General features: G+C 45.2%; 1 protein-coding gene across 4 annotated transcripts; it reads right to left on the bottom strand.

Moving 5' to 3' along the window:
- Positions 1-1,239: 1,239 nt before the first annotated feature.
- Positions 1,240-15,353, bottom strand: TMEM61 (transmembrane protein 61). Of its 4 annotated transcripts, none has more exons than XM_050963572.1 (4): positions 15,011-15,353; positions 14,189-14,718; positions 9,047-9,426; positions 1,240-3,070 (listed from the first exon to the last, which is right to left on the bottom strand). In XM_050963572.1, exons 3-4 carry the CDS (start codon positions 9,394-9,396, stop codon positions 2,785-2,787), a joined length of 636 nt encoding a protein of 211 aa, XP_050819529.1. In that variant the 5' UTR covers positions 9,397-9,426; positions 14,189-14,718; positions 15,011-15,353; the 3' UTR covers positions 1,240-2,784. The 4 variants fall into 4 exon arrangements, with proteins under 4 accessions (XP_050819529.1, XP_050819528.1, XP_050819527.1 ...); XM_050963571.1 differs by having other exon boundaries at positions 14,189-14,304; positions 15,007-15,353; XM_050963570.1 differs by lacking the exon at positions 14,189-14,718.
- Positions 15,354-16,595: the final 1,242 nt, after the last annotated feature.

Consider the following 16,595-nt stretch of genomic DNA (forward strand, 5'->3'; position numbering starts at 1 on the left):
AGGCTTCCCCTCCCTGGGTTACCCTGGAAGATCACTATGTGATTCAAACTCCTTGAATCTTAAACAGAGAGGAAAATTCACCTTCCCCCCCTCCTTCTCTCTCCCCCTCCCAGACTCTCCTTGAGAGAGAAAGTAATCCTAACACAGAGAGAAATTAACCTTTCTCTCCCCCTTTCCTCCTTTCTCCCCACCAATTCCCTGGTGAATCCAGACCCCGTCCCCTGGGGTCTCACACCAGAAAAAAAACCAAACAATCAGGTTCTTAAACAAGAAAAGCTTTTAATTAAAGAAAGAAAAAACAGTAAAAATTATCTTTGTAAACTTAAAATGGAATAGGTACAGGGTCTTTCAGCTATAGACACTGGGAATACCCTCCCAGCCTAAGTATACAAGTACAAATTAAAATCCTTCCAGCCAAATACAGATTTGAACTCCTCCCAGCCAAATACACATTTGAACTCCTCCCAGCCAAATACACATTTGCAAATAAAGAAAACAAACATAAGCCTAACTCGCCTTATCACCTAGTACCTACTATTTTAAATCTATAAGAACCTGTATCAGGGAGATTGGAGAGAAACCTGGTTGCATGTCTGGTCACTCTCAGAACCCAGAGAGAACAACAACCAAAAACTAACAGCACACACACAAACTTCCCTCCCTCAAGATTTGAAAGTATCCTGTCCCCTGACTGGCCCTCTGGTCAGGTGACAGCCAGGCTCACTGAACTTAACCCTTTACAGGCAAAAGAGACATGAAGTACTTCTGTTCTATTAACCCTTGACTATCTGTTTATGACAACAGCATATGCTTTATTTTTGCTTTAATCTTTTTGTGGATGGAAGATTGTCCATTAACTTCAGTTTGCAACAACAAACAACAAAAGAACCAAGCAAAAATTCCTTAAAAAACAAAACAAAAACCCAACCCTCCCAGCCCAAGAAATAGGAGGAGACAAGCCCAGCCATGAAGGAGGAATACATTTACTAGGAAACAGAGACCCCACAACCCCACCACTCACACAAAAGCAATGACTACAAGCTACTCTTCCTCATCTCATGTCTCTAGAGAGTCTGTATATGCAAACGCACACAGAATCGCAGAGATCCCAAGCAGGACGCTGTCAATTCCCTCACACGGGGAATGCCTAAAATTTCGCAACAATTTTGAGAGATTTTTATTTTGCAACTACAAATTCTTTTACACAATCCCAGTCCAACTGTGAAGCATTTACTGTAAGCTAAGTAGCAGACTTTCAGCTAAAGAGGCAACACTCCAAAGGCTGGGGGACAGATTCTTAGCTGGTGTAATCAGCGTAGTTCTTCTGTGGCCATGGCACTCTGCGAATTTACACTGTCTGAGGAGCTAGCTTAGTCTCGCTCTAAAATGGCCATAAATTTTGATTCCCTGAAGCTGCTTGATTGCTTCCCTCCTGTTAATGCTTTGATATGGGCATCACCATGGTGATTTTACCGGATTGCTATCTCCTGCTGCCTTGTGTGTGATTTCCCACGACAGTGAGAACTCTGCACTTCCTACATTTGTATCCGTGTGTATGGCGAATGGCAGTCACAGAGTACGCTGGCTAGTCATCACTGCCATCCATGACAGCGACAACGCTATCCTTCCCCCACTCTCCTGCAATCACCAGGAGTGTGACCCACAGCTGTTTCTGGAGGGACTGAAACACCAAGACACTTGGGTTTTCCATGAGACAGCAGCAAAGTGACTGATTTAGAGGGACAGCAGGCTGAATACAAACCACTCAGATTATAAAGCACTGCCCTCAACTCCGTAGCTAATTAGTATCAAGGATTCCCCACAAAACATTATTTGGGAGAGTTTTGTCTTGCGTGGCTCACAGAACAGGGAAGCTGGTTTCTTTTTGCTCCTGGGGAACAATCTATTGAAGTCAGCACATTTTACACACACACACACACACACACACACACACAGTCTCTCACTCTCTCTCTCTCAGAGGTGCTGAGCACTTCAGCTCATGATCAATGGTTGGGTAAGGCTTAAGCCCCAGCGCTCTTATCTACCAGAGCAACCTCGGTCCCTGGTGACTTAGGGAAACGTCAAAAGTACATTCAGCACCTAGGAACTAAGGCCAAGATTTTCAAAAGAAACTGGTGATTTGGGATGTCTCAAGTTTGTGGTGCTCAACTTGAGGCTCCTTAAGAGCCTGTTTTTCAGAGGCGAGGTGCTCAGCACTGTCTGAAAATCAAACCCCTTTAAGGTGCCTCATGCTGGGCACCCAAAAATCACTACTGAGAATCTTAGCTGGTGTCATTGAGCGGCAATGCAGCTTAGCCTCCTTAGTGACCAAATCATTTCTTAAGATGGCACTTAGGCACCTAAGTCACCAGGCTGTTATGAAAATGTTACCCTAAGATGCTAGGCTTGGCTGGATCTCTCTAGTAAAGATTTCCCTGTGCATTTCAACAGGCATCCTATGTACTCAAAAATATTTTCTCCTCTGTCCTGCTACCTGTCAAATATTTTCAATCATCAGTGATTGTATTAAAAATATGAAAGCTTTAAAACATACTGATTATCCACACAACTCAGAAAATGGCAGCATGGAGCTTATCTGGATTTACTGTAATTATTCTGGATTTACTCCTAGAAAAGACAGAACAGCCATTTTGATCTGAATAGCTGATCTATGTTTCCCCTCTCACTTCATGATCATTATTTAGAGAAGGAAAGGGCCGGCTCCAAAGCATACAGACTAGGCAGCAATCTATAGAGTCCAACGCATTGTATGTGGTTCGTAGATCATACACCATGAACACTGATGTCTTCATAGCTGGGCGGTGGTGTAGCACTGGGCTCGCCCCAGGACTCTGTTTCCCTCCTGGATGGCACGGTCCTGAGCAGCACACTGTCTGAGGAGCTGCGTCTGCGACAACCTGGCCACGTATCATCCTCATCTAAGTCTCCATATAGAGGGGGTGAAGTCTCCTCCTTCCCGCCATAAGGCGGTATATAATTTAGGGTACTCTGAGCAGGCCTGCAGTTCAGGGCTTCTTCATAGGTGGGGACAGCATTGGCATCCCAGACACTGAAACAAAAAGCGAAGCAAAACTGTATCAAGCTAAACCAAATCAAATGCATCGATTGTAAAATAGGATTTATAATGAAGTACATGGACTAGGTAAAAGTAGCTATCGCATTAGCTAGCGGTTGCTCCAAAACTCCTGGCTACTCAATAGAGAGTTTGAATTTGAACAGGTTACTCTTTCTTTGGGGGGGTGGGGGGACCTACCACTACCAATTGCATAAGAATAGTCACAATTCTTAAACCAGATGTCCTTAGACTGTGGTCCCAAAGTGAGGCTGCAGGCACTTGGTGGTGGCGTATGGAGCACTTGCTGGACACAAAAGTTGCAAAAGTGCTCAGCAACTAACAGCTTCTACTGCCCCTCTGGTGCTGGCAGCTTCTCCTTTCTTCCAGATGCTAAGCATTGCATTACAGGGTGGCTCCATATTACTTTCTAATGTAAGCAACTGTTGTCGTCATCACACGGAAGTCAAGGGAGGTGTTTCAAGAGAAATTTTCTGCATGAAAGTGTGGTCCACTTTAATTAAAGACATTTGAGAAGCCCCATCTTAAGTGACTGAAGGCACGGATGCACACAGCACTGAAGTCCCGTTGCCACTCTGTGCCTTGTGGTGGTGCTTATAACTGTGTGTTGAAAAGTAAGAAACTTGATACTTTACAGCATCAACAGGCTGTGCGTTTGGGCATCCCAAAGTGCGGGCCTCTCCTGATCTGACATGATCATGCAGCTGGTTTTCAGGAGACCTAGAGAGATGCTATAGCTTCAAGCTTCCTTCCTACCCTCTCCTTCAAATTGCTCTTTAGCATTTACTTCTGCTGTGATGTCTAGAGGAATTCAGCCAGCCAGTGATGCCTAGATTCTGTTGCAGCTGGGGCTAGCTCACTTTATTTATGTGTTTAAAAAAAATCTTCATGTAATTTAGAACCAAAGACCCCAATGACGATCCAAGATCTTATTGTGCTAACATGCCAAGGACAGCACAAACATTCTGCTAGGTTACATTCCTGCCTGGACAGGTATAATTTGAAACAAGAGGCAAGAAGGGAGTGTGGCAAATGAAAGGAAGAAAAATGGAGGAAAGGGAGGATGAGGGTACCAAAAACAGTTATAGGCAGATCCTGTCCGGAATTTCTGGATGCTGCTACAAGCCAAACACATATTATATTATTATTATTATTATTATTATTATTATTTATTATTCATTATTAATAGTGTCCATTGTTAATCATTAACTAATCAGCAGTGGGGAGAACCTGGGAAAAACGCAACGTTTGTGCCTTTCAACTTTGTTTTGCTGAGTAAACATAGACTGTGTACAGGTAAAACATTTGCACAACCTTTGATCTTCTCACTTCTCCTTTCCTTGAAGGGGAGATTATTTTTCAAAGGGGGTGGGAAATCTGTGTAAGGCCATGGCCACAAACCTCTCAATTAAACCTGTAACAGTGCCTGGCTTGAGACTTGATGTTTGTATTGCAGTGTTAGGACATGGCGACACACACACACACACACACACACACACACACACTCCAGAGAAACCCTGTGGTATCCCATGAAAACATCGAGCCATGATCCTTCCTTAGTCTGTAAACTGTGGTACCTAAGGGAGCCAAAAACTTGGGACTGAATGCCACAGCCAGGTGGCCATGTGTCACCACAGGAGACTTTCATCATTAGAATGGAACACAATGAATTTTACATGTGAGGTGTTTACCTGAATTATCCACAGACCAGGCAGCGCCCAGACCGCCAGTGTGCAAGCAGTCCTACACTGCCCTGCCAACGGGTCTCAGTCCTGCCCTAGTGTGAACACCGTTAGAGTTGCCATCTGTTACAGGAATGCTCTATAAAGGGGAAGGTCTGCATATAGGTAAATAGTTAGTAGATAAGGTAGTAGTAGATGATGCTCAAGAATTCTGTTTGTACAGCTCCAAGCACAAGGCGGTCCTGGTCCACGATGAGGGCTTCTCGGTGCTATGGTAATATAAATAATAGTAACACCCAGCATTGTTCCTGGGGTTTGTAGGACCAATACATTTCTTCCTGCTGTGCACGGCAAGTGGCTTCTTGTGTGCAGCTCTTTACGTGGAGCTCTTCACACCCACACACCTGTCAACAGTGTTCTCAGGCTCTCAGCAGGGCTAATTTAGTTGCAAGCCAGAATTTGCCCAATTCGCTTACAGTAAGACACTGGCCTTTTTAAACAAACAAGTTTGAAAATCAACAAGTTGCCTCAGGCTGGCTGTGGGACGTTCAACAGAAGTCGGGTGGGAAAATTCCAAGAACACATTTGTTCACTGGAGTTTGCCGATTTGTGGAAAACAAAACATTTCACAGAGACATTCACTTCTGATGGAACCCAGGCAGGGGTTTGACTGAAACCTGCCTGGCTCCTGCCTGCTCCTCAGCAGCCCACCTGCCAGACTGCCTCAGAAATGGGGAACCCAGAGCTCCCCGGGTCTGTGGCTCCAGGACAGCCTACCTGCCAGTTGGCCTTAGAGCAGGGGACCCCACGGCCTCCAGGGACTGCAGCCAGTGGTGAGCTTGAGCTGGTTCCCACCGGTTCACGGGAACCGGTTGTTAAATTTAGAAGCCCTTTTAGAATTGGTTGTCCCGCGAGGGTTTGAAAAGGGCTTTTAAATTTAACAAAAGCTCCAGCAGCTCCCTGCCTTTCCCCCAGGCCCAGCTCACCTCACTCCACCTTTGCCTCCTCCCCTGAATGCTCCCCCGGCTTCTCCTCCACCTCCCTGGCTTCCTGCAAATCAGCTGTTCACGCGGGAAGCCTGGGAAGGCTGAGAAGGAAGCAGCGACTTCCTGCAGGTGAGCTGGGGCAGGGGGGCAGGGGCGCGAGTAGGGCTCCAGGTGCTGCACGGCTCCAGCCTGGCCCCCGACCCCGTCCCCGGGCGGCGCATGTCCAGTCCGGCCCAGCCCCGACCCCAGCCAGCCGGGTGGCGCAGCTCCGGCCCGGCCCCTACCTCTGGTAAGGGGGCAAGGAAGGGGGTTGGATAGAGGGCAGGGGAGTTGGGGGGGTGGATTAGTGTCGGGAGGTCAGAGGGCAGAGAACAGGGGGATTGAATGGGGGCAAGGGTCCCCGGAGGGCAGTCAGGAAGGAGTGGAGGTTGGATGGGGCAGCAGGGGGCAGTCAGGGGCAGGGGTTCTGGGGACAGTCAGTGGACAGGGAAAAGGGGTGGTTGGATGGGGCAGGGGTCCCGGGCTGCCATCAGGAATGAGAGGAGGGGTTGGATGCGGTGGCAGGGGGCAGTCAGGGAACAGGGAAGGGGGGGTGGATGGGGCAGGGATCCCAGGGGAGGGAGCTGTCAAGGAACGTGGGGGGTTGGATGGGGCAGGAGTCCCGGGGTGGGTGAGGGGCATGACCCCCTTGTGGGGTGAGGAGGAGGGAACCGGTTGTTAATATTTTGGCAGCTCATCGCTGCCTGCAGCTCCAGGGCAGACACCAAGCAGACTGCCCCCGAGTCAGGGATCCATTCCCTTTGTGGAGAATTTGGTGGTTTCATTCCAAATCAGAACTAAACCAAATTTAAAAATATTGTAATCCTCCATGAAACAGAATGGCCTTTCTCTGCCCTGCTCTGTTCAAAGGTTTCCAAGTGCAAAAGCCAGCACAGCTGCTGTGGTGGAATGAGCTCGTTCACAACGGCAGTGCTTTTTTTGCTGAACTGTGTGTTTGTGGTGAACCCAGTACTGGGCTAATCACCTCCAGGTCATCAGGATAGTACAGGAGAAGGGCCAAAATTAGTGTGTATCAGCATAGTTCTGCTAAAGCCAAAAGAACTACACAGATTGGCACCAACTGAGGCTCTGGCCCCAGATTTTAAAAAGCTTCCCAAAAAAAGCCTCTGGATGAGCAGGAGCCTGTAATTTATGTCCCAAGAGAGAATTTTTACAGTAAGTGCTTATGTTCCTTCTAGACTTATTTTTCCCATAGCCTGATTTATAGAAGACATTTCTAAGGACTTTTTTTCCCCTTGGTGATTCATTTTGTTTTCAAAAACATCCCCCGAAGCCAGTCAGAGACAGCATGAGTACAGAAGAAAAAATGGTTTTGATTCAGAGCTGGGAACAAGTCCCAGAGATTCAAACCGGATGATGTAGCTAAATGTGCATTTTGGGGTGCTGGGGAGTCTGCCCCAAAGCCCATCAAAGTCAGTGGGAATCTTTTCACTGACCTTACTGGACTTTGCATCAGGCCTTTTGTCTAACTGCATTTCTGTTCTACTTAGCAGTTAGTTGTGATGGTTTTCTTCAGTAATTTTTTTTACCCTGTGTCCAATACAAATTGCTTCTATTTAGACTGAGATTAGTTGCATGGACAGTGAAGTCAGTGAAAACCACTGCCACATGCTGTGGTGAGATGCAGATTATTGGCCTTGAAATATCCTTCTGCATATGGTGCTGCAAGAATGGTGGCTGAGATCAATGTGCACATGGGCAGAGCCAGCTGGCCTGAAGGACTCTTGGTTTGGTTACGTCATGAGCAAGGCCCAGCAATTCCTATTGTATTGAAAGGCCACATGCTCCTGGTGGTGGGACGTGCCTGGAAATCAACATTTACTACAGTCAGTGGTACACTTCCGGCCTTGTCCTAAAGTTTAGGAGGGAAGAGTTGAGGTTAGGCAAAAGGAAAAGGCTCACAACTAAGCAACTGGGCAATGGCCCAGACTCCCATGGGATTTGGGGGAGGCTCAGTCAGTGATTCGAACCAGCTGAGAGAGCTGGTCCTAAAGCAAAAGTCCCCACCCAATGTAGGATGATCAGGTTGAATGTCACAAATCGTTTTTTCCCAGCCCTAATATTTATGGCATCCCATAGTTTCTCCAACACCACTGTTGAGCCACAGAACACTGCCAAGGAGTTTGCAGAGCTGTACCAGTCACAATAATAAAGCGTAGGGAAGTGAAACAAGCAGTTGTGCCCTGCCAGAAGGCTTCAATTGCACAGATTCTTGCAAAAGAATCTATGTACTGTAGTCTTCAGCTTGTTGGGTCATGACACAAAAACCGAAACCTGTCACAGAGACAATCTGTCTGGTGGCTGTTCCTTCGAGGGTAAAAACAATCACAACCACATTTCCTGATGACACCAGCTATGGAGCAGCAGCAAACATGAGCCAAATTGCAAAGCAACCTGAAGGGAACAAAGAAATCGAGACTACAGGGAATTACAGGAGTTTTGATGCTAATGAGCATACAGTCCTACACATCCATGGAGAGGAAATATACTGCAGACACAAAATGGTCAATGGGAAATATATCTGAGCAGCAGCATCCATCACAACAAAGTGAGCTTATTTCTACCTTGTCTTAATGCAGTCCTAATATTATCTTTTAAAATAACCAAGGACAAGAGTTACCATAGGGAAAATGTGGAATTGGGACAGAGAGCTGTCTTCTTAAGGTAGTAATCTCCTAGTGGCCCACAGTAGGAAAAAGGTATGTACTAAGGTATTGCTAACCCCAAACACTGTGAGTCGGGCCCCATAAATCATGTGTTTGACTTAAAAATCATGAGTTTTGGATTCTTTTATTTGCTTTCTGGTTTCTGAGCTTTAGAGTTCACTCAGGTCACATTTTCAAGATTTTCTCTGAAGTCGTGAAAGCTAGAAACTTACTAACAAAGAGAGGCTGAGAGTCTCTTGATTCCAGCAGCTGGGGCTTTCAGAGAAACAGCAAATACTTGTGATTAAAAGTCCTGATAATTGGCCACACTGGAGTAAGTAGTACTTAACTAACCCTCCCATCTCCTTCATGAGGAAGGTTAAGTTTGATCAGTGCTTTGAACATATCAAATCCTATATAAACACTCAACTTTACTGTACGGTAGTTTAATCATGTAAGTTACTTATTGTCTGGTCCTGGATATCCTAAAATCAATGGAAACTAGAGTTTAAAAGAACTCATGTTTAAAAAAAAATAGTTTCCCTTTTGAGAGTCATCGGTAGCAGAGATTGCACTAACCTGCACGTCCTTTTATCAAGAGGTTCCACAGTGAAGTAGTGTAGGTCTCTGGAGAAGTGGTACTGATAGTGTCGAGACATCCCCCGAGCGTTTGCTTTCACTGACCACAGAAGCCCAAAGAGGAGGAGGAAGCCACCAATGCCACAGCAGAAGAAGCTGACAGACCTGAGCAGTGCATTAGAGGAGGAGGAGTTTGGCACCACTTTGGCTTCTCCATGAGGCACAGCCATAGCATCATTATTAGACGTGGGTCCCACCTCGCCATCGCTCCACCAGGCAAAACAAAGCGTTCCTGTCACCAGCAGGATAGCTCCAGTGATGGTCACTCCATAGCGGAAAGAGGCAGCCATTCTACAGCCAGGGGCCTAGATATCAAACAGCTGAAAAGGAGAAAGTGACAGGGCTTAAGTCACGCTGAAATAAAGGAAAGGGACTGAGCTGATAGGGACACTGTCATGGTTTCCAAAAGGCAGGACCTTCCAGATGGGACAACTGTCAAACAAGGACCACTCTGTGGCTTAGAGACTTCAGTGTCCTCTGAAATTGCTTACTATGGGCCAAACTCTGCTCTCACATATGCACTTCCCACCATTTCAAATGGGAGTTGCACATGTGTCTGAGGAGGGAATTCGGCCCCGTGAGCCCAAGAGGAAAGATAGCAACAGCTTTGGCCTGTGATCCCTTCAGCGACCTTGTAAATATCTTTACCGTCTTTAAAAAAAAAAAAAAAAAAGTCTAACATTCACATCCAGGCTAGTTGAAAATCCAGAATTGGTATCTAAGTCAGCTCCAGAGATTTGCAAATTTTTTGTCTATAGATTTCACTCCAGACTTCCTACCATCTTGGAAGATTTGCAGATTGTTTTATGGTCAAAGCTCTTTCCAAGATGTTAGGGGAAAGGGCATAAACCTAAGCTAACATCCCTTCCAAATCAGATACAATTATTACATGTTTTCTCATCTGAGTGGTGACTGTAAAACACTGGCTCGGTGACAGCAGGTATCCTGACCGAAGCACAACGACGGATAGACCAGGCTGTGTCTGTTTGCCCTCCAAAAGGGCTTATCTTATAGCCGGCAGACAGTGACGCCAATTAAAATCCTAGCTCAGAACTCAGTCTTTGATAGGACCTCTATGACTGCCAGGTGCTGTAGACCAAGGGTATATCTGCACTGCAGCCTGGATAGATGGACTTGTGTTAGCTCAGCTGGAGTCAGCGCGTTAAGAATAGCAGTGTTGACATTGCAGCACCAGTGGCGGCTTGCGCTAGCCATGCAAGCTTGGATCCACCCAACCTCCTCGATGCGAGTTCAAGCAGCTTATTTCTGGTCTCCACCCAGAGCAATTATTGCTTTGGATGTCTTCCTGGTTTGCCAGCATCTTAGTTTCTTCCACTGGAGCTACTCACAATAATGAAATGAATTGCACTGGGGTAAATGCATGTAGATATACAGAAGTCTTAGTATTCTAACTTTCAGCTGTAGAACTACAGCACCTGGCAATCACAGAGTTCCTATCAAAGACTGAGTTCTGAGCTAAGATTTTAATAGGCGTCACCGTCTGCCGGGTATAAGATAAGCCCTTTTGGAGGGCAAACAGATCATTGCTTTTCCCATGCACTCCTCAACAAGTTGGACCCCAATTCTGTAGTAAGGTCCCTGGTTCTAATTCTCTGGCAGTTTCATTTAAATAAGAAAATAGACATTTATTTTGAAATTAAATGTAATTTATTTTCTCTCTCCTGCAGTCTCAGTTTATGATATTGCACATGTATTGATGGTGCATCTCTGCATGGTAAAAGGTATTGGGGATGAGGGGAAAAGTTTAGTAACTAGATATGGAGTTCTGGGGGTGGCTGGGATTGAGGGATAAGCAAATTAGACCGATGCATCTGCTGAAATGCTCAGCAGCATTCAGATTTATGCCATCATTAGGGTCCAGAGTCAAAACACATTGACATGATTGAGGAAATTCACATCACACAGAGCTACTGTTTTCTGCAGCTGCATGAAGGTATCATGGTCTCAGCTAACCTCAAAAGTATGATCTGTATAAACTTCAAAACCACAAGGGTCAGAAACAATATTGTTTAGACTGAAAAGCTAGGTTCTGGAGTCCAGTTCTGTGGCATGGTGTGGATTCTGTGGCTATGAAATTGTGAGATACAGGAAGCCCTTGCCACATGGGTTGGAATTTGAATGGCTTTTGGCAACTGGATCAGATTATGTCTATTAGTTAAATATGGGATTTTTCCCGTCTGGAAAACACGACATTATCTGTGTGTGTACAGTGCCCATCATCTGGGGCCTCGAACTTAGTTGGGCCTGTACAAGGCACGGTAATACTAAATTAATAATAATAATAATAACGTATATGCTCATAGTAAAAAGAATGCGGGGAAAAGAATACACATTATGTGCTACACAAACTGAATACAGTAGTTCAGCAGCTTTCCATGAGCAGTGAAGTTGCCCTTTTCTGTATTTTTGATGCAATGATATTCATTTAACATCATTTTTCATGTTACAAGTTAGCTTTAAGATCATCTTCAAAACTGAGTAGGCAGATGAATCTATACCACATCTGTAACCCACAAACTGTAGCTACGTAAAAAGCGCCAGTCAATGTCCAAAAGTTCAAGATCAGTTCAGCATTGTCAAGACTGCAGCTACTTATCAGACGGGCCAACTAAATGGAAACCTGAATTACTTGGTAGTGAAAGAAATGCTATGTGATCTGATCCACATTTAATGCAGAGCGATGTTGAAAAGTAAGATTTATTAAAGTCACCAGAAGCCTGGATGACTCAGAGGACTGATAATGTGATACATCTTTCGGCTTGAGGTCATGGGTTCAGATCCACCCCAGGCTAGCGCTAAGCCAAAATTACCATCTGCTGACTGGTTAGTGGTCATTGCAAAATGAATTAGTGTTTCATGTGTGTAAGTAGACAGGTCTCCATATTGGAATTAGTACCGTTATTGGCAATGTAAGCAGAGAAAGCAGCGGTTGGATTGACTGGAGAGGGAGATTGAACTTTCCAATGAAGGTGACCCCTCCAGTGCAGCCTGAGGGTACATAAGCAGGGTAGCATGGAGAAGTTTGCCCATGTGCTGTCCGTGAAGTGTGGTACCTCATCATGCAGACAGAGGACTCTGTTTTCCAGAGTTTGTCAATCCAGTATTTTTTGTGAGCGTTAAATTCTGCTGAGGTTTTTTCAAATGAATGAAGTAATAATCCACGAAGAAAAATGATTTATTTATGGAAATATTAGCGATGAAGCTGACACCAAAGTCCTGGATCTCAGTATTCCCAAATGTAGTGAAGTACAGATGCCAATTCAAAATTCAGCCCTTTGATCTTACAGTCAAATCCATCCCACCAATGGAATTTCAGCTGGATGTAGAAGTCCACCTGCACATCTCAGATTGCACGATCAGGGGGCCTTTGAATGAGAGACCCTTCTCAGGATCTCAATGAACAATTTAACCTAAAAGGCTTCAATACCAGAGTCCCCTTCGAAACACAACTTCCTCTCAAAAGCACTGAAGTGTTTGTTTTCTTCTCCCACTTTGGAGGCTTTTCAAGGGACTTTCACAGGCTAAGAACATTTAGAAGATTTGTACATTCAGGGCTTCAATTAGCATAGCTACCAAAGTATTTAAAATTAAAGGCCTTGATCCTGCAATTGCAGCATTGCCAGCTCTCATGATTTTATCATGAGTCTCGTGATAGTTCATGTTTTTTGTTAAAGCCCCAGCTCTTGGAGTCAAGAGATTACATGAAAATCTCAGCTTCCATTTAACAAAAAATAAGATTCTAGCCTAAATAGTTGTCAAGAAAAGCTTGACAACATGAGCTAAGTGCACCCTGAAGACCCAAAAAGCAAAGAAGAACACCTCCACACTCATTATTTCCCCAATACATGATTTTTTGGGGACCTAGCTCAGGATTTTGGGCTGTTTGGAGTTGGCAATCCTGCAATCAGCTTCGGATGGATGAATTCCTACCCCATGTACTGCCCACATTGCCCTCATGGGTAGGACTGAAGATGCAGGGCCCTAAACAGTATAAAAGTAACTTGAATAGGTGAGGTTTTATCTGAAATCCAGTAGATGCCTGTTCATTATTTTGTATCCAAATAACTCTGAGAACGCTTTTCAGTTCTGCCTTGCAGAATTACTGCGTGGGGAAGGTTAAGAGCTGAAGGGAGTCCTGATACTTGTGAAGTGTGATAGATTGACAGCTCTAGAAAATAAAGTTCTCTCTTGACATAATAGGCACAGCACAGGCAGTGACAGCGCTAGCTTCCCTCTCCCACCCACCCACCCACCGTGCCTCAGCCTGGATCCAAGAGGGTGATTTTTCCAACATGACAGGTTCCTGCTCTGACACCCCACCTCTGTTCCCACCATCATGCGCATTTTTTTCCTACACCCACAACAAGAAAATGCGCAGAATATGCTTTAAAACCATTTTTAAAAGGCTTCTCAAACATTTAATGTTTATCCCGACGTGCGAGCTGAAGGGGAAAGAGGACACAGAAGCAGGGGGAAGAGGGAAAGGACTTTATCCCTCTCTGTGGCTATGGCTAAAACCATATCTACAAGAGACTATGGTTCTTCCTGGTTTGCATGGTTCCAAAGGCAAAAGACATAACCGCTCTTCAGACTGCACCAAAATGATTCATATTAGCAAACAAAGTTCCAAGAGAAGGATGCACTGAGACCACCCCTCCTCCCACCAAGGATGGCTACTTGCTAATTTCAAACACTGTCACCCAGCCAATGAGACACTTGGATAGCTTGTTCCCCCATCCACCCACCCCCTTTCCTATATTAATCCATAAAGATAAAACCCTTTGACCTGATTCTAAACAATCCTTATGCAGGAAAATGTATTTGTATGTTGCATATACAACCATTATTACCATAGATGTCTCCAATAAGTTACTTAGAATTGCATCCCCCATACAGCTATGTAGATGATGATTCATAAGATCTACTGTTAGTTAGAAAAACCATCTTATCCAGTAAAAGCAGCAAAGAGTCCTGTGGCACCTTATAGACTAACAGACGTTTTGGAGCATGAGCTTTCGTGGGTGAATACCCACTTCGTCAGATGCATGTAGTGGAAATTACCTTATCCAGAGCCACAAGAGACGGAATGAAGCTTGAATTTCCCCCATCTCAAGAATAATGTATGATTCCACCTCCACAGCCAGTCTCTCCACTGCACGCTCTTGATACTTTTAATACTCACAAATACATTACCAGGAATACAATTAAGAAAACAAAGTAGGCTGAGAAATTGGAGAGTTTAAGAAGATTCCATCTAGCTTAGATTTGAGATATATAGATATACATTTCAGTGCAAAACAAAATCAAAATACTGGTTGAGTTTTAACATAGCATTCAAGTAACTCTGCTAATATATTAACCTCCCACATGTGGGCTAGAGATGAGATCACACGCCCTGATGGCAAATTTACAAGATGGAAGCACTTCTGCAATGGGATATGCAACCACATTTTCAAAAAGTGTTGCTGATTTTGTGTGCTCTGGGGGACTAAAGAAGGAGGAGAAGAGTTTGGTGCCCAGTGCACCCAAAAATTAAGACATACCTGAACTTGTGGGCCACGGTCTTTTGGAAACTGGTAACACATAAATGACTGGTGATAGAATTATGCAACATGTCAGGTTCTGATTAGCAGAGCAAGGCACAGTGCCTAGCTTACTCAGCCCACAGGGATCACAACCCTTTTTAAAAAAGGGAGGACACTTTATATTGACAGCTATCAGCCAGATCTGGATTTTAAGGAATGCCACTAACAAGAGAATACATCATATTCCCCTCTGGGTTTCTAACATCTTCACGGTGGAAAGTCACTAGCAAGCACTGCTCCTCCCTTCCCTTACCGCATGCCTAGGGCTGGGAGGCAAAGCAGGGGGGTACTCACCCACCTCACAGCCTCAGATATCCCCCCATCCGCTCAGCTGACACAGGGCATGGAGAGCAATGAAACTCTTCTAGCAGCAGAGGCCAGAGCACTAGACGGGTCTGCTCCGGGGAACGCTAGCCTTGCACACACCGGTCCCAGCCAGACCGTCCAAGCTCCCCAGTGCCTGCAAAGAAAACTTTGGCAACAGCAGCGCCCCCCCGCGGAGAGGCTCCCACTCAGCTAGGGCAAAAACAACCCCCCAAAAATCACAAAACAGCAAAAGCAGCTGCTGTAATCTCAGAGTCACAAGTGATGCTGCGGCACAAGATCCTCCATGCAAACTAGCAAACCCCTCTCACCCCACCCTCTGCTATGCCACTGACACGCCCTTGGAAAGTCTGTTCTCATGAAGGGAGTGTGGCTGCAAAGCTCCTCCTGCTGCCTAGCCAGCCACACCCCAGCCCTGCACTCAGCACCCCTCCCACGCGGAAAGCTGGTCTTCCGTACACGCTTTCTCTTGCCCCGACAGGAATCAGAGCAAAAACATTCACCCAGAATCCTAGTATGTCGGTGTGGGCAGAGCATCATGTGAACCCCATCAAACTCCCCTCCCCCAAGCTGCAGATGTTTCACCGAAGTCCTCGTGCAAAAGCCCTGGGTGTTGAAATCTGCCAGTGCTGCCCAGCGACCACGCTTGCCTGAGGTTGCTCCTGCTCGGCTAGCAGTTTAAAGTAAGGCAGAAGCCTGATTCCCAGATTTAAGTAAGTCTGGCTGGCTGCTCCGTTTCGCTGTTGATTCACCTTCCCTTTCCCATCCTATAAAGTGTATAAAGTGATGCGATTACAGGACAAGCTCAATTTTCATTTAAAAACAAGTCTCGCCCGTTAAATTGCAATAAAGAAGCTTGAAAACCTGAGCTCAAAACCGAGAAGGCAAATAAAAAGAAACCCAACTGTGGGTTTTTTTTAATCTCCTGATTTTAAGGCAATCTCATGATGGTGGGGGGCAGACCCATAGTTTTTGAATGTTTGGAGTGGGCAATGCTGCAGAAATCTTTTTAAAAGGGATAGAGAATAAGACGGAGAATATATTTTTGCCCTTATATAAATCCATTATACTCCCACATCTTGAATACTGTGTACAGATGTGGTCTCCTCATCTCAAAAAGAGATAGACTGGCACTAAAAAAGGTTCAGAGAAGGGCAACTAAAGTGATTAGGGATTTAGAACAGGTCCCATATGAGGAGAAATTAAAGAAACTAGGACTTTTCAGCTTGGAAAAGAGGAGACTGGGGGGGGATATGATAGAGGTATGTAAAATCATGAGTGGTGTGGAGAAAGTGGATAAGGAAAAGTTATTTACTTATTCCCATAATACAAGAACTAGGGCCCACCAAATGAAATGAATGGGCAGCAGGTTTAAAACAAATAAAAGGAAGTTCTTTTTCACCCAGTGCACAACTTGTGGAACTCCATACCTGAGGAGGTTGTGAAGGCTGGGCCTATAACAGGGTTTAAAAGAGAACTAGATAAATTCATGGAGGTTAAGTCCATTAATGGCTATTAGCCAGGATGGGTAAGGAATATTGTCCCTAACCTCTGTTGTC

This window comes from Gopherus flavomarginatus, chromosome 7 (genome assembly GCF_025201925.1).
Source record: "Gopherus flavomarginatus isolate rGopFla2 chromosome 7, rGopFla2.mat.asm, whole genome shotgun sequence".
Lineage (NCBI taxonomy): Eukaryota > Metazoa > Chordata > Testudines > Testudinidae > Gopherus > Gopherus flavomarginatus.